The sequence below is a fragment of the Passer montanus genome, unplaced genomic scaffold, assembly GCF_014805655.1.
Source record: "Passer montanus isolate IOZ18808 unplaced genomic scaffold, ASM1480565v1 scaffold79, whole genome shotgun sequence".
In the NCBI taxonomy this organism is placed as follows: Eukaryota; Metazoa; Chordata; class Aves; order Passeriformes; family Passeridae; genus Passer; species Passer montanus.
This window is the reverse complement of record NW_024373145.1, coordinates 1,422,647-1,441,343: the sequence shown is the minus strand read 5'-3', so window position 1 is coordinate 1,441,343 and position 18,697 is coordinate 1,422,647. Positions and strand designations below refer to the sequence as shown.

At 38.5% G+C, this 18,697-nt stretch overlaps 1 protein-coding gene across 1 annotated transcript in view; it reads right to left on the bottom strand.

The window, feature by feature from the left end:
• CEP85L (centrosomal protein 85 like) overlaps window positions 1–18,697 on the bottom strand; it is a 106,066-nt gene that overhangs the window by 63,748 nt on the left and 23,621 nt on the right. The window contains exon 3 of the mRNA XM_039731574.1: window positions 283–1,043. Within this exon, the coding sequence (XP_039587508.1) occupies window positions 283–1,043 (761 nt within the window). The remainder of the gene's footprint in view (window positions 1–282; window positions 1,044–18,697) is intronic.

Sequence of the window (18,697 nt, the reverse complement as noted above, 5' to 3'; positions counted from 1 at the left end):
CATTTCCCCTATTATACAGTTTCTCTAAAACTACAAAAAAGGCTACTTGGTGAACCTCTTCCTGTGTCCAGCTTCACATGAAAACAATAGTCCCATGCGGACATGCACAATGAATCAGAGTAAACCGTAAGCAGACAGCAGAAATTAAACAAAACCCAACAAACAACTAATATTGAGAAACAAGCAGCAACGGCCTGCCGTTTCATTAAAAACTGCCTGTTATTCCTCAGGTACAACACAGGATGCCACATGATGGCAGCAAACACCAAGCTCTGGCCTTACCTGCATAGGCTGGTCACCTGCTGCTCTAAAGTCTTCAAGCTGCTGCATGTGCCATGCAGGCACACCGTAGGGCTCCTCAGCAGGCCTGCAGTCCAAGGGATTTGCCCGTAGCTGCTCCTTGAGCCACATCTGAGTCCTCACAGCCGGCTGTATGGGAGCCCCGCTCACAGCCTGCTGTCCCAGTGTCACGTATCTCTGTCCGAAAGCTTCGCCTGCCGCAGGTTTGCTCTCAGGTAAGGCACTGTAGGTCAAGTCTAAGGCGTGTCTCCTACTTGGGGAATCTGAAACAAAGTCGTCTTTGCTGCACGTTTCAAATTTGTATTTGCAGTCCAGTAGAGAAGATCGTTTTTTCCCCATTTCTTTGTCCTCAATTTTTAGCAGCTCCATGCTGTCATGCAAACAACTTGGCCCATTTGTCCTTAATTGAGGTGGCACAGCTTTGTCTGTACCAGCCCTGTATTCCACCGAATGACTACTTCCATCTTGGCTGAAATTATTTGGTGAGCTGAGTTTAGACAAGGAGGACCATTTTCTTACAGGTCTTGCATCTTTCATGTCAAGAGAATTGTCCAGGGCTCCCTGATTTCTGCCTCCTCCTGACCGTACAAAGCTTGTACTCCATTTTGAGCCATCAGACTTGAAAGCTTCCCTGTGTTTGGAAAGTGAAGAGCTGGCACCAGACAGCATCACATGGGCAGTGGGAATAGAAACCAATGATCGGCTGGGCTTAAATGATGATGTACCACTCGAAGTTGAATGATCTGTGAAGAGAAATTTATCACGTAAGTAGGTGCAACACAGAGCCCGTTAACATTAGTTCACATAGGACAAAATACCAAATTCAAGGTGAAATGCAAAAATAGAAGGTAAGAGGTTTCTTGACAAAATAGGGCCTTCTAGATAATTTTAACCATGAGAATAGAAATTAATTAAAGTGGGAGATTTTCAAGTTTATTTTGCTCAGGTGTCATGATAACAAAATGAAAAGCACACTAAGCATTGGCAACAGAATCATCAGATAGAATTCTCAGCCTGTGAGCCAGAGAAACAACTGCCAGCTTTAAGGAGGCAGGATAGATTTCTCCCCCACTCCACACACAATAAGGAGCTTCTATACCACAAACAATAGAAGTGTTCAGGAGCCCCAAGACTGGTTCTTCTTCCATCACCCCTATTCTCATTTTTTGAAGGCAGAACAATTCAATAAATGCACTTGGTAAAATGGCAGTGCTGTAGACAAGCCAGTTTAACAATGGTCACTTGGAAACTTTCATCCATTCTGGATCTCACCAATTTCCAAGCATGCTTCCTGTGCTGTGTTTGGCTGGGAAAGAGTTAATTTCTTCCACAGTACCTGGTATGGGGCTATGTTTTGGATTTGTTCTGGAGACCGTGTTGGTAATTTAGGGATATTTTAGTGCCTGCTAAGCAGTCCTTACACATAGTCAAGGCCCTTCCTGCTTCTCACCCCTCCAGTGAGGAGGCTGGTGGCGCGCAAGGAGCTGGGAGGGGATGCAGCTGGAAGAACTCACCCCAACTGACCAAATGGATATTCTCGATCCTATGGCACTGTGCTCAGCAATAAAACTGGGGGAAAGGCTGGTTTTGGGGGCTGCTGCTCAGGCGACAGACAGCTGGGGGTCACCAGTTGTTTTCATTTGCAGCATTTCTTGGTTCTTCTTTCTCGTTACTTTTCTTACAATATTTTTCTTCAGGAAAAGACTGTCAGGGAAAGGAGGGATGGAAATGCACAGAAGAAAGAAATGCATCTCCTCTTGTACAGGTAACTCCTTAGCTTGAGGCTGCTGGCTTTGTAACAGTCACGAAAACCAACCTTTGTGATGAACCTTACCCAGAAGCTGAATCTGACACTGCACAAAGTCAGTCCAGCAAAGGCCTTTTTATATCCAAAGAAAATAAGAGTGTATTAGGATTCAAAAAGAACTGACCTGTGTTTTAGGCTATGCAGATTTCTAGGAGTAGAAATGTTACATATGCAAGAGACAGGTAAAAGAAATCCTGTATACATGTATCTGTAAAACTTAAAAGAGTAAAAAACACATAATAGTATTTAATATAGAATTTTCCATCTAAAATACTGACTTAATGTTAGCCATACAGGGTTTTAAAACTGAAATTAAAACCAATAATAATTAGAAATATATTATCTCCTTATTAGATTACAGACATTAATATGTGGTAGATTTTTATTTTTCCTTCTTCTAAATTTAATTAAATTAAAAAATAATTAATTTTGAGTTAAGATTTAAACTTCTTCACTTCCAATTCTAAACTCTTCAAGCAGATTTGAACTTGGAATGCCACTTATAGCCAAGTACAGCTGATGGATGTCTCCAATAATTTGTCTCAGAGAGAAACACAGTAATTTTGGCTTCAAGTTGTCCTAATTAGTCTTCCCATTAACGCTCACTGAAACATATGAGAAAATTCACACTTTTTCTTAGAGCATATTGCTTAAGTCTGCCTTGCCTGCAGGCTCAGCTGGAAAGAGAACCAGTCTGCCTTTGGAAACACCTCACAACACAAAAGGCAGAAAATTTGAAGATTTCATTGAAAATAGGAGAGAACACAGAAAGCATCATGAAACTTAAAGAGACATTATTTCATCTGTAGACACAGGAATAAGCTCCAACTGGCCAAATCTTGTCACAGACAACTTTATCCAAGCAGCAGGTTTTTCCCTTCCATACAGGCGGGGGTACGCAAATGCCAGTTCAGAACTGAAAGTGCTCTCTCCTTGGGATTACTTGGGGGTTTACTTCACTGATCTGGTATTTATTTGAAGATAACAAACACTCTCAAACATACCTTGTGTGCCTCCAGAGTCTTTCAAAGCTTAAAACTGCTCTCTTTAATGAAAGCCAAAAGAGACATGGGGATAAAAAAGTAGCTAGATGCTACTGGTTTTTCTTTTAGCAGAAGTAAGATTATATGACAATTTTTTCTTTTCAATTATCCTAATAACTTTTTCTGGGGCCCATCACAAAACTCCCTGGAGAACTTTTCGAATAGGCATGAATTTTAATACCTGATCCAGTATTTCCAAAGCCACATAAATAAGAGAATTGAAAGCACACTCTTTTAAAAACACATTACAAGACTTCTACCATATAATAACAGCAGATGGAATAAAAAAATGAAGAACGTTTCATATGGCTTTCTTACCATCTTGTATTACACTTCTGAAATATTTAATTACTGCTTATCTGGCATAAAAATTATGTAACAGAACCAATTTTGGTCTAAATAAAAAACTAATCACAAAGAGAGAGCACAGTGGGCACTTTCTTCTGAAAAAGGGGTAGAAGAAAGAAGTTCTTCAATATAAAGTTAATGAACACCTTCTACTCATTTGCTTTTTCCTGTGCTATGCTTTTTTAATTATTGGAAGAAAAACCTCTAAAGTAATTTCTTAGCCCAGACACACCACCCTCATGCAGCTACTTAAAATCCTTATCTGTTGCCCAAAAGTCAGTCAAAACACACGAGTCAGAAAAGGTTCACTGTAACACTCAACAACTTCTTAAGCTGCAAAATGATACCAGTGCTATGCAAACTCCCATATTAGATACACCTCTGACAAATTATTCACTATTCCAGATAAGATATTATCAAACAATAACAGAGTAATCTAATTAATATTGGGTAAAAGTTACTCAATATTAATCAAAACCAAAATGTATCTGATGCATGTGTTTATAGGATGCATGTGTATCTAGTGCCATTGAAAAGTAGTGAACCTTCCTTGTGTGAAGGACTTTGAAATTTGATATTTTATCCAGTGTAAAATTAGAATGACCTGATCAAGGAGAAAAACATCAGTATTAAAAGTAGCTGACCTTCTCTTCCTGTCTTTCCCACCCACCTCCCCAAAACACTGACACAGTTTACCCCAATGCAGGAAAATAAATGGAACTATTCTTACTAACTGAGCAGAAGATAAACAGGGGAAGTGAAGCCTCCATTATACAAACTGAAGGTCTTGAATCTGGCTGTGGTTTAGTGAACAAAAGCTCTGACATCCATTATAGGACCTCAGTTCCTCTGAGGGTCCAGTTAAGAGCTCTATAGCTCTTAACTGGACCCCAGCAACAGGCCACAAACAATTCCAGCATCCAGTATAGGATGCCATGGGTCTTCCATCTACCATGCAAGCATGTGGGTGCTTCCCATAAATCTCCAAAACAGCTGTTTTCAACAACAGAAGTGTCTAACTCTCCTGGGAGTTGGTTGAAAGACAAAGACATTAGGATGATGTGCCACTACAGTAGTATGGATGCTTACTGATGTGTGTTCCTCCCTGCCTACCTACTCACAAACTGGACAGGCCTTAATGCAACAGAGATAATCGGATGAGCCAAATGAGACATTTCAAAGTGGCCAGGCAGGAGGCCAGTTCTTGTAAAAAGTCCTAAGGAGACTGACTCATCTGCCTTTGGAAGCAAAAGCATGCCTTTCCAGGGTGCAGCAGCACTCACAGGAACAGTTTGGCTTGGTTGGTTTGTTGGGTGTGTTGTTTTGGGGTTTTTTTGTACTGTCTAGAATTCTTCATCATTCTTTTTACAGGCCTTTTTCATATTATTTCATGTTTACTATGTCAAAACATGAGGTGAAGGAAGGAAGGAATCTCTGCAAATAACTCTCTTCCAAAGAATAAATAAGAAGATGCATCACAGAAAGCTGTGGCAGAAAAGGAAGCACAGCAGACAAAGCAGGGAACTGTTCAGGCATTTAACAAGTTTTGTATGAGAAGGAATTCCTAAACATAATTTGTTTATAGAGTTCTGTGTTTGAACAGCAAGGAACTAATATAAAAGAATAACTAACAAAAAACTTACTAGATGAAAAACATAACACTAACTAAAGTTAATTTTAAGTAATATTAAATGCTAAAATACTTACTGCCAGTAAAACATCTATGCCTTAAAAACAGAAACAGTCATGTGGTATTTAGAAGCAAGTCCAATTAATGTCAACTGGAGAAAAGAAGGAAGTTCACTGCCTTCCACCATCACCATTACTGTAGTGCCAGTATCAATCAGAATTCTTGTACATAAGATGTGGGTTGCAAACTCCAAGTCAGTTCTACTTTGTTTCACATTAATTGTAAGGGATTTTCTGTAATCTACTGTGTTGCATACCAAAGGAATGCAAGTTGTACCTAAAAAGTTGCTAGTTTTAAAAGGTGAAGGAATTTAAAAGCTATGTAATTCAGAAAAAATTTGAACAGTACAATGCTGAATTACATGAATGTAAACTTAGAAGGCTGAAGCAATGTTGTTGCTTTTAGGACTTTGTTTCAGATGAAATACTGGTAAAGCTACTATCCCTCAGCAATGTTATTATAGAGATATGGAAGAAGGAATAAATAGGACAGCCTCACAGGCCTGCTACAATGTACAGATATCCAGAAATACTACAAGGCAATTTTAAAGGAATTTTAGTAAGTAGAGCAGAAAGACATGCTGGAAAGAGTAAAAGCTGCATTCATAAGTACCAGGATGGCATCCACACTTATGCAAGGAAAGAATTGCAGCGGTAACACTGAGTTCCAGCAAATGGCAAACAGCTTCTTAGATATCCTTACAAACAAAGGGAATGCTATGTACATATGAACATACTTGAACAGAAACTTGCTTAACATATCCCATCTAATTTATTAAGGCCTGGCCATTTGGTGTCCATCTTCCTTATCCTCCTCCTCTACAGTTAATGAATTTGCTTTTCCCCCCCTTGTGACTCTCATTCTTTTCCATGGCCTTGAGGCAAACACACCTTCTCCCTTGTTTGACACAGAGGTAATAGGGTAGTAACAATCATACCCTGAGTAAGTAATGAGGACAAGACTCTCAATTTGCAAATAACAGAAAAAAAGGGCAAGTGTGAAACAAGTATGTTCTAAAATTTATTAAAGCTTAACAAAGAAACTGCCACTGAACAAGGGAAAATTATACCTCCTCACTGAGTAAATGAAAAATACTTACTCAAAGAAAGTAACTTGTATTTCCCTATTTTCACATTATTCACATCCTGTTTTCATCTTTTTATGTAAAAGTTTGCCTTGCTTCACTTAGATTTACCTGAAAACACAGTATTTTCCCTAGCACACAGTACTGACAAGGAACGTGCCTTATAGGAGCTACTACTTTGTATTAAGCTGTAGTATTCCTGGTACTGAAATACTCTTTCACAAATCCGCTCTTTGATCAAGTCTCATTAGGGCACAGCCAACATTCATCAGCTTTGATTTATTTAAAGAGTGTTGTCCCATGCTTGAGAAGTCATCCCTGTACCTTAACATCAGGTTCCCACCCCGCCTTCTGAGATAGCAGACCTGGCAAAAACCTCATTAGCAAAGTTCTTAAGCTTCTAGCAGCAAGGGCGCACAACTAACACAGTGGGCCACACCTTCACATGATCTCACCTTAGCATTATAAATCAATCTCTGCATTCCACATCCTATTTCAAGAGCCAAGGTTCTCAATTCCATCACTTAATTTAGATGACAAGAGGCAATCTGAGCATCTTCCCAAAGAACTGCACAGGGGTGATCAAAACAAAATCACTACCAAAATGAAGCACACAGCGATACAAGATCTGCTTTTCTGATCCTACTTGATCAGTTAAAAAACACTACACAGGAGATAACTAAGCTCTGTAGAAAGTGTTCATTTACCCCTATGTGCCACTGCAGTCAGATTTGAGGTGAAAATTCTCAGTACTAATTGACATTAAAATACATTTGGTAGAATGATCTGTCATCCACAAGATTCCTCATGAAAAGTTAATACGCACTTCCCTGACTTATATAGCTGGTTTGGGTTTCGATTTTTTTTTTGTGCAGGAAAATACTGGATAAAACTATCCACATTCTGCTTTAAAATAAACTTCTGCTGTTTGGCAGTACCAATTATAAGACTCAAATAATAAAATTTTACATGTGTTTCAACAAAAAAAGCTTAACAAAAACTTCTAACAACAGTTTGTTGACTTCAGGGAGATTGTACCAAGGCAGTGTAACAGTTTCTGATAGGGGAAAACAAACTCCACAAACAAACAGAAAAAGGCAAGTGCATGTGAGTGGTACAGTAAACCTGAGGTCTTAACACTCACTAGGTATATGCAGAGAGTAAAAAGAAAACACCTAAGCCCCCAACATACCAGATACACACCAAGTATATCTGTCCTGCCCAAGGGATCTAGCATAAGTGGTATTTCAGGACACCAAAAAAAAAAAATTGAGTACTGCCTATTAATATTTCTGTGAACTGTCAATTTACCCAGCAATATCTAGGCTAATAATACTCAGCTGGGGAATCCACAACTCCAAAAGAGAAGCATCTTCAAAAAATTAGTAACTCTTGAGCCAGATCTGGGTCAACTTAGCTCACTTAAATGAAACCCAGATTCAGAAGATGATATTACAGGGGACTGTAAAGGAAAGTAGCAGTATATAGAGGTGAGATGCTGCCACTCCAAAACTAAGTGAGGCATTGATCCTATGCAACAAGAGAGCTCTGATGAACAGGTAGACATTTCAAAAAGCAGCAGGCAAAATTTGTTTTACAGGAAAAGATTATTCAGCTGAGAAAAATAAATTGCAGCAAAGTCAACTACTGCAAGACTCTATTCTAGTTTTCCCTACTCTACTCAATTATTCTAGATGCCAATGTTAAAGAATTAAAATAAATGTTAGATTCATTAGAAGAACAAGTGACAAACACAATACCATGGGATATTTAACTGAAGCAGAAAATATTTTACAGATTTTATCTGACCTAATGGTCGAAAGCAAACAGCAGGTAAGCCCAAGCACAAATTTTTACTCCGTATCAGTCACTGAAAGCAAGTTACTTATGACTGCTGCTGGTCCAAGCTTGCAATGGCCATCTACTAAATTAATCTGTAATGAGAAAGGCTAACCTAACTTATATAAAAATCTCTTTAGATGACAAAACTGAGCATGTTAAGATAGAAGTATGCCTTAAAAGAATGGACTTGTTTTACCAGAGTACCATAAACCTTGTGATTTATGCACTTTGCATCTTCAGCCAAGGATACCACAAACCCACTGTCAAATATAATAGCAATTTCTAGAAATACAACAGAATAAGGGATGCTCTGAACAACCATTTAAAAAAAGCTAAACTTTCCCAGCAGTAAGTGACACACACACAAAGAAACATCCCATCCTCAATGTGTCCTCTTGATGTGCCTCTCTACACTCAGCTGCAGTTTTGGTGCTATTTTGCTGCCATACATGTACAGCACCTGAGAGAGAGCTGTTCTACAGGATGTTCACAGGCCCCTGTGTGAACACATGTGTTACATGCAGCTGGCCACCACAAAACAGTAAAAATACTATGCATGTGATGTGGATGCTCTCTATGCAAAAGAGCACAATCCAAGCGAAATTTGAATCCCACAGCATCTATCCTCTGCAGACATCTAAGAGCTATTTTTAAGAAAGTTATATAACTAAGTAGAACAATTTTTAGATTAACGGGTTCTATTTTCACCCCCCCAGATAAGAGGATAAAGCAATATTCCAGAACAGCAGTCACGTCAAGAGGCAACTTGATTTTGCTGAAACAGAAGCCTAAGTGAAAACCTATACTGCCACAGGGAGTTTCTTTTGTAGTTAGTTGTCTCATTTTTTAGAAGTCTAGATCTTAACTTGCATTTGCCCTTTTATGAAGGCCATCTACAGCTTCCAATTCCATTTTCCAACAACAAGCACTTAACAGTGAAGACATAAAGAAACCAAATATCCCCCTAGGACCTTCTTTAAAAGTGATGGCTGAAGGGGAAAAAATACAGTGGATGGCACAATCTATGTGTTCTCCTTCCTTTCTGTATCTGCAAGATACCCACGCCACAAATACCTCCTTCAACAGCCATCAGATACCCCCTCTCACTGGCATTACTTTTTCATCCCCAGCTAGGGATGACTCAAAAAACCTTAGCCCACCAGAACAGAAATCCGCCCCTGCCCTCCCAGAGGAGATAATTCTAGGTATTTCTGTTCTCTGTAAGAGAACATACCCACCCTTTCCTATACCAAGACAGATGCAAGCTGTGTTTCCTCAGTCTCCACAGGCAACTTATTTGCATTATTCCAACTCTCAAACGTGCCTCTGATACCATCTCCTACAACAGCATTCCCAGGTTAGCTAGGCTGATACCTTTCAGCAGCAAAACTACCTCACCTGAAACGTGAAGGGCAAATGATGTGCAAGTGAAGACGAACTCACACGAGGAGAGTTAAGAGATGCACTCTAACACAAGAGACCAGAGCAAAACCTGAGGGCTCCCAGAGAGCACTATCATTCCAGAGAGTTAAAACTCTGTGGCTGACCAAGGTATGTATCAACACTGCACATTTTCTTCATAACTACAGGTAGAAACAGAGCCCTCAATTCAATGTCAAGTAACTTTAGAAGGTTAAATCTCACTTGCAAGGACACTGGAGTTTCTGGATATGTTTTTGAGATAATTATCCACTAATGACAGTTTACTCCCTCTTTCTACTAAGACTTTGTATTGAAATAATTAAAAATTAATTAAATATTAAAATATTTAGATTCAACTGGTACCTGTTTTCCTCACCACAGAGCAGTGGATCTCTTGCTTCATAGCCCACCAGGAATAGCTCTAAACAGGACCAGTACCCTTCAGTTTTATGCCTGCCTACACAAGTAGGGAAGAGAGAACATACCTTCATTTTTACTCCCTCAGCTTCATTTCCTCCACTGATCTCCCTCCCTGTGAATCTTGCACAGCAATCATCCTCCTAGCTCACCTCTGTATTTACACTTCAGGAGCCCAGCCCAAACCCATAATCATAGAACAGAATCATTTAGGTTGGAAAAGACCTTCAAGATCATCAAGTCCAACTATTAATCCAGCACTACCAAGTTCCACACTAAAACCATGCCCTCAAGCACCATATCTACACGTTATCTTTTGAAAACCTCCAGGGATGGTGACTCATCCACTTCCCTGGGCAGCCTGTTCCAATATCTGACAGCCCTTTAATTGGTAACTCTTCCAAGTATCACAGAGACTTCTCTACAATTAGAACACATGTACACTACTCAGATGGAAAAAGAAATCCTTTAACAGGCAGAGGCAGGTGCTGTGAGCAGCCACAGCAGCAAGGCTGCCAGGGGCCCAGTGAGGCAGGAGGATACTGCTTGCTGGCCCTCACTGCTCCACAGCAGGACTGTCCCTGTCTGACTCCTTCCTCCTGCTGCAGACCAAGGTCAGCCCAGGTCGCCAGGCGCAGCCAGCCTGCCTTGCTGCAGCACTGCTGCTGCTCTGCACCTCTTGGAAGCACTGCACAGGCCACAAGCAGTTTAGTTAATACACTTTGGGAATGCCTGCATCAAGCAGTAATCCCTTCCAAGGGACAGAAACCATCCCCAGCAACCCCAAAAGTTCAACGGTTGCCTTGAGAGTAATTTAACTCACTGGGGAAGTCTCTCTCCTTGATGCTGATCCTCAAATGGTAAAAGAGATGATAATACGTTAAGAGTAGCTAATAGTAATTTAACTCACTGGGGAAGTCTCTCTCCTTGATGCTGATCCCCAAATGGTAAAAGATGATAATACACTAAGAGTAGCTAACATTCAACTGGAGTAGGTCTGTTGCAGACCTAGCAGTCTACTTAATTACTTACTAAGATTTGGGGAAGATCCCAATAAGAAATTGGGGAAATTTAAATAAGAATTGGGGAAAAAAAAAGAAAAAAATGTTACTAAAACCGTGTAAAGTAAATATAGAAATAAGTAAAATACAGTGTTGCAGAAGCAGCTTTAGCACTCTATTTTCTAACCTTTATATTCCTAGCTTTGCTACTCACCCTTCATTTACCATACACTAATGCCACCTTCCCTTAAAATTTCTTAGACACGTCAGGGCTTTGGTAACAAATTAACAGCCTACTCCACATGTAGGTCACCATCTGGAACTCAGCTCAGGCCACAGAGGATTAACTTTAAATTGGATTGTTGCACAGCTCTATATCTTACAGAAGAAGTCACATTTTATACTTCAAAAATTAAGTATCATTATCTGCATTTTCCAAACGAAGAACAGGAGACAAACTCTTACAATAATTAGACTCATGTCACTTACAAACTTTACCTGCTTCCTCCCACTGCTCTTTACACTGAGTGGTACTGGCTACCTTTTTAAATTTCACAAATTCAAGCAAAACAAAGTAGTAATAAATTTAGGGGAAAGGAGTGCAAGACCCACCTGGAACTCCCACCATTTTCCTATAGCAAGATTCCTATTACTAACAGAAACATTCCTTAAAGCAACAGTGGCAACAAGAAGATATGGAAAAGTTTCTGCATTCCATCCCAAAAAAACTGATTACAATATAATAAATAGATGTGGAAAACCCTTTGCTTTTGTGCACCACTTGGCTTTCATTGTTTTGACTCCAGCTTTTAACATTCTATTTTTCAGGCACACCTGTGGAGCCATGGTACTAAGACTACTAGTAACAGAGAGTTGTTCCAATTCTAATACTGAATTTACCCACAGCAGAAAACAAAGAGGGATTCACAGTTCTGTACTGCCCATAAACAACTCTTCCTCCAGGACCTCTAACCTTCACACACCCTGAGGACTTAATTTTTGCTGTTTTTCGGAGGACAGTTTGAGCAAAGTAAATGTTACAAAGGTGAAATTAGGAGCGTTAATTTTGAGGGTGTATTTAGAACCAAATTTCACACTATTTGGAGCATTTCTGTACTGTAAAAAACAAGCCTCCACTCCAGAAGGGAACTACTGCCTCCTTATATGTCCATCCACAAAGAAGCCATGAAGGATAATTTTAAAGGCTGGAGGAAAAAAACCGCCAAACTTCATGCATACATTAATTCTTAAGAGTGTTTTCACTGCAAGTAGTCTATCTGTAACATAAAGACAGTTCTATACTATTAAAATTAATCTGTATGCCACATTTTTTAGAACTATCTTGAAAATTAAAGGCCAATAAAATTGTACCTTTTGACAAGACTGGCTGAAAGATCTGATTTTATCTATAACCAATGCTTAAATAAACTGATTGTGAATCAGGAGAGAAACACGTAATGACCAGAGTCTTTTATCACAGCTTTTCCTATGGAAGAGATTTAGCTTTGTAAATAATTTCTAAAATAAATTAAAAAAAAAAATAACAACAGTTTAGAGCTTCCCCATTCTTTCACCTGCAATGAATTTCCAAAGTTGTTTTTCCCCTTACTTCCTATGCCAAGAGTTTAGTGCCCTGACATTACAATGACTTAGAAATTTTATGATTAGCACACTAATTAAATGAAAGCAATAAATTCAACTAAATCATGAAAGCAAGAAAATATAAGTAATTAATTATGAAAAATGCTTTAACAGAATGTTTTTCATCCTGGAAGACCAGAAGTTCCATTGCCAAATCATATATATGTCAGGCACCATTTGGTCCACTGAATTAATCTTCCCTGGAATGAAATCTACTTGCTACATTTTATATCAGCAGTCCCAGATGAAAAGACTTGATCTACTGTAGGTAACAGAACTCTTAAACCAACTTCAGTTTGCATATTTGAGATGATCTCAGCAGTCATTTAAGACAAAACATGCTAAAGCATTCCAAACAAAACGAAGACGCTATACATACACACACACAAAAAAAAAAAAAAAAGTCCTTCTCTGGTGCAGTTTGGGATTTGATCACCTTAATTTTAGAAACCAATCTGGCATCTCAATTCCCCCCGCAAGGTTTACCTAGCACCTGAATGGGGACGCTGGTTCACTGCCAACACGCCCCCCTGAGTACCCACGGAATCTCCAGCACTACTGCACGCAGCCCATCATGCTTACACACAGCATACCACATGACATAAAAACTGCAGCTATTTTAAGTGCTACTACCTGTACCGCTGCCTCGTTTTAGACTTTATTTAAACAGAAGAGTGGTTCACTGTTTACTGATAACTAACAAGCTTGGACACAAACAATCTGAATTACATTCCTCCAATGGCTTTACTGATCACTTCTCTCTGTTCCCCAGAAACACTTGAAGACAGTTTTTATGCCCTTTTTGCCTTCTGTGATGTGCACAATTAAACGTCCAGAGCAAGAGGTGGGAGAGCAGAAAATGTTCCAATTGCTGCCTTTTGATAATGGAAAGACTTTAGTGTTTACAAATTTACTTCCAGTTGTTGGCTCACACATTTGGATATTTATAGTACTTATCACTATGGCATCCAAGCACATTAGCAGTGCTCTGATCTTCACAAAGAAAACAAAAAAAACCAGTTTCTTCTCTGCTCTCCAGCCTATTAAGAAACACCTTAGTTAAGGTATTACTAGCACAGCACATTCCAGAAATTAGAAATAGAACTCTTTTCAAAAGGTGGACTCAACTTCAGATCTTATTTTTTGATCAGAACAAGCAGGGACCAAAGTCTGTCATAAAAGTTGGTGTGGCAGACTTGAGACCTGATCTCTGGCTCTGAAATAAAGTCAGTTCCATAACCACTAGCTAATAAAGTCAGAATTGCATACTTACAGAAAGCATTTCAATTTAAAAAAAATCTGTCTAATTATGTTAATAACTGAAGTCATCTTCCACCCCAGAGAAATGCAAGACGGTAATTTTGCGCAATGCGGTATCCACAGTGTTCATCAGTTACCCAACAGCACCAGTAAATCCCTAACATAGCAAACTGTAATGGCATTCAGCCCACATCCCAGCTACCAGGATGAAATCTGAAACTCTGCAAAGGGTAGCAATTTTAGAAGCTACACACAGATCTTCACATCCCCGCTCAAGTGGTGTAAGGTTATTGATGCACTTCAGCTTCAGAACAGAGGTCAACACAAATGATTTTTGATAATCATAAAACTGCCGGACTTCACCTTGCACAGAGTATTTTTATCATGACACACTGTTCCCTTTTGCATCTTGGTCTAACACTCATAGGCAAATGAGATACAATTACAATATTGAAATAATGAAGCAGCAGAAATAACTGTATCAATAACTACTATAAACACTGAATGCAAGAATGGCTTCTTCAAAGAACCTCCAAATATCTTTATTTACCCTTTTTGTACTGCACTTTATTTTAAGATTTTAGTTTATATCTTTAGTTATGATAGGCCAAAACCATTAATGATGTTGGAAAAACCAAGCATAGTAAGGGTTGTGTATATATATATATGCAAACAGAAACTCTTGTATAAAGTATATTAATAGATCTGTTTATATAAGCACATGTAATAAAATAAACTAATTTAATCAGACTTACAAATCAGTACTCTTCAGAAGAAAACAACAACAAAAAAAAGAATCCATGCTTCTTCAAGTTTGGTATCAGACTTCTGAAACACAGAACTCCACCAAGCATATCCTGCTCCATCAAGTCCCACACTTACTTCTCAACAGCTGAAATAACACTCACCCATGTAAGCATCAGTCTAATTAATGTTCTTTAACTTTTACAGTAAATTAAGGGTATACTTCACTTATAGGAGTACAGTACTCCCAGAACCAAATAAATGTGAACTTTTGGCCATAAGTCACATGTTTTATTAATTCTACTAAACTGTGCTACCTGCCAGAACTAACTAAATACTCATATATAATAATATTCCCACCTACTTTTGAACTCCCATTTCATTCCAAAACTTCAGAAGCATATAACAAAGAGATTCTAAATTTTTCCCATTCCTCACCTCCTTCCAAAATAATCCATTATAACTTCCATTAAGGATAAAATAAATGTTGATTTCCACTAAAAGATTAAATTCCTCTCATGGGTAAACACAAAACCTACAAATTTTGCTATTCACTCATCATGTCTACATACAGACCATTTCTTTGTATTCCACAAGAGTTTGGTTGCATCACTTACTGATATAATTCTTAACATACAGAAAAACAATGCAACTATCCCAGACCTTATTTCACAAACGAAAATAAGGAAAAATTCAGCAGGAACAGAAGGAAGAAAGTACTACTGCACCATCTCATAAAGATATTCCAAAAGCTGAAATACTACCAGTATAAATCAAGGACTCTTCCTTCTTTTATTTACATAACATACTGTTCTTTTTAAGTGAAGACCCAAGTGTTACAAGAACAGAGCCATTTGGAACAGCAGAAATCACAGATTTTAAAACAGGAACTTGGCCAGAACAACCTTTTAGTACTTTACTTTTTTTTTTTTTTTTTGGATTGACACTGAAAAAACCAGAAAACCAACAAACTGGAGCAGCAACCTTTTAGTACTTTACTTTTTTTTTTTTTTTGGGGATTGACACTGAAAAAAACAGAAAACCAACAAACTGGAGCAATTGTGTACATAAAACTAAGCCATATGGGCCTCCTGTACTAAAGTCCTCTGTCATAGCCTCCTTAGTGTCAACAAGATCATCTGAATACCTGATCAAGGTGAGAAAGATTTCATGTAAAGGCCTGAACATGGATAGCATATCTATTCTGTGGGCTGCTTGAAGTCAGATTTATTTTCCCCCTCTTCTTCCTGAATTCCATTAGGGGAGAGGAGATAGGGGAATACTGAGACCTGAAAAGGAATACCAAACCAGGGGACACTGGTATGAATTGGGGAGAGAGAAAGCAACTTAAGATTCCCTTCAGACATGTCCCAGGGAGAGCATGTTTCAGCTTTACAAAGGCATGAATCACTTCTCAGAACCTTTCAGAAGCTGTATTAGACAACAGATATCCAAGCAACCACCACAAAGAATCGCACTGTTTTCACAGAATCAGAGAGCATCTTGGTCTCAAAGAGCCTCAAAGATGATCTTGCTCCACCCTCTCTGAAGTGTGTTTTCTTCACATGGGGCTTTTTTTTTTCTTTATCATGAGCATTTTTTCTCCTAGTCTAAATAGGGCATTGTCCCGGGGTGCAAGATGGATGGCGGAGGTGAGTATTCTATTTTCATCTCTTAGAGGTGGGGCAGTTATCTTCTGTTAACTGGGCAATTTTTCTTTAGCTTTTCCACAACCAATCCTCCCTCCGCAGAGATATCTTCAGTCAATAGGCCATTGAGTCTCACTGATAAAATAATATCATCCCATTGTGAGATGCTCCACCCGGAGGGAGGAGCCAAGCATTCCTACCTGGATATAACCTGAGATTTAGAACACCAAATTTGGAACACCAGATTTGGAATCCTTTTCCACTGGATTCCCAGAGAAGCAGCCTTCTTCTCCACTGGATTCCCAATGGAAAACCCAGCCCATCTACACCACCACTGGACCTTTGGAGGAAAACTACACCCTTCTACAGGATCACTGCTTCAACAGAACCACATCTGTCACTCCAGGACTGCAGCCACCATTTAATGGGACTGCTGCCAACACCCCGACCCACAGTATGTCAAGTTGTATTCTGACTCTGTCAGTGGGGTTTTCTTTGTTGTTGTTTGTACTATTGCATTTGTATTTTTACTTTTCCCAGTAAAGAACTGTTATTCCTATTCCCATATCTTTGCCTGAGAGCCTCTTAATTTCAAAATTATAATAAATTGGAGGGAGGGGGTTTACATTTTCCATTTCAAGGAAGCCTCCTGCCTTCCTTAGCAGACACCAGTCTTTCCAAACTAAGACAGGCATAATAGTAAAAAACAAAAATTCTGCACATCTTTTTTGAATTTTCATTAGTCTCTAAAATTTTATCAACTAGACTTCTTTTGTCTAGGAAGATTTCTCTAACATACAAGGAGAGCCACAACCCCATTATGGATGCCCTAGTGAATCCAATTCTCTTTCTATGCACTCTGAAGATATTTTTAATTCAATTTTCTAGCTGAGCTAATTAGAATTAAAACCTTGCCATCACTCTCAACAGCAAAGTAAAACTGCATACAGATGGCTGATGCAATGAAAAAGAAAGAAGTACTTTTAATCATATCACCTCTCTAAAGAAAAGCTTACTGCAGAAACACCTCTCACCCAGTTAAAAAGTATGTGTTTCTTCAGAATTTTTATGTAAGACAGAACAATAAACTATAATCCTATCCTGAATCCCTAGGTACTCCTACAGATTAAAACTTACAAACAGGAAAACTGAAAACCTCCTGACACTTCATACAATAAATGCCATTGTTTAAATCAACCAAGAAAGACAGTTCTATTTTTGAAAATACAAAATATTTTTAGCATTTGACAGGGATAGACTAATCCCTGGTGGAAAAGGATGTGTCACTAAGAGTTTATGATAGTTATACAACTTAAGAAAAATGCACATAATACAGTCTTCTGATTCACAGACCAACATCAAGACTAGAATCATCCTGTATGCCTAAAAACAGCAGCCCAAACACAGGGACACATTCAATGCAAGATATATTAAAAATATATACATGTGTTTAAACTCTGGTTTATAGTCTTTAGATTTGCTAAAAACAACAGGAGTTAATATAAACTGGTACAGTTTTGGCCCAAGAAAAAAAAATAAAGAAAACAGTAACAACCCACTCTCACAGGTTTTCCTGCTCCTCAAAAAATACATAAATGTCAGATAGTTAAATTCATTAAATTTATCTGACATATTATTCCTGGTAATAGCAGACAAAAATAAGGGCCAACCACAGAAAAACTATGGCTTGGTAGGTTCTGGCTGGACATCAGGGAAAAATTCTTCACAAGGACATCTTATAGCACTGGGACAAGGTTATTCAAAGACTTTGAGGTACCTGGGAAGGTTTTCAAGAATCAGAAAAACAAAGTCAGGACTGACCTAGTCTGTTTTGCTGATGATCCTGCTCTAAGCATAGGGCTGGAAACAGAAGTCTCCTGCAGTCTTCCCCAAACCACATTTCTACAATTCAATAGCATGAAAATATACTAATTCTTTCTCAAGAAGGCTAAAATCCTTACTTATTTTGTATTGAAAATATCAGAACTAAACAATTTCCTTCCTATTGTCACATGAGGTAGGCAGTGGCATTTAAATTATCAAATACCAGTTGAGTTGCAAGGAGCCAACCTACAACCGGGTAGAATATGACACTGGCATTCAGGACCAGGTGTGTCATTTATTTAAGAGATGACAGCTATGACTGCAACTTGTATTATTATCTGGAAAAATGAAAGCAATTTTTTTTCCACTTCTATTCCTTTTTCAGGGCCATACTATCAAGGGCATTATGTTATGACCTCAAAATGGGAATGCCATTTCTTCTGGGACACTAAGCTCATAGGAAAAAAAAAAACAAAAAACCCAGGAACTTCTGCAATCTATTAAATTTGTTAGCAACATCCTTATAAACTTTCTACTCAGTGCAGTAAGAGTTTAAAAAAAATCCAGTCATATTGAGGAACAAGCCATAAATTGTAATGCAGCAACAGTTAACATGGAGGGAAAT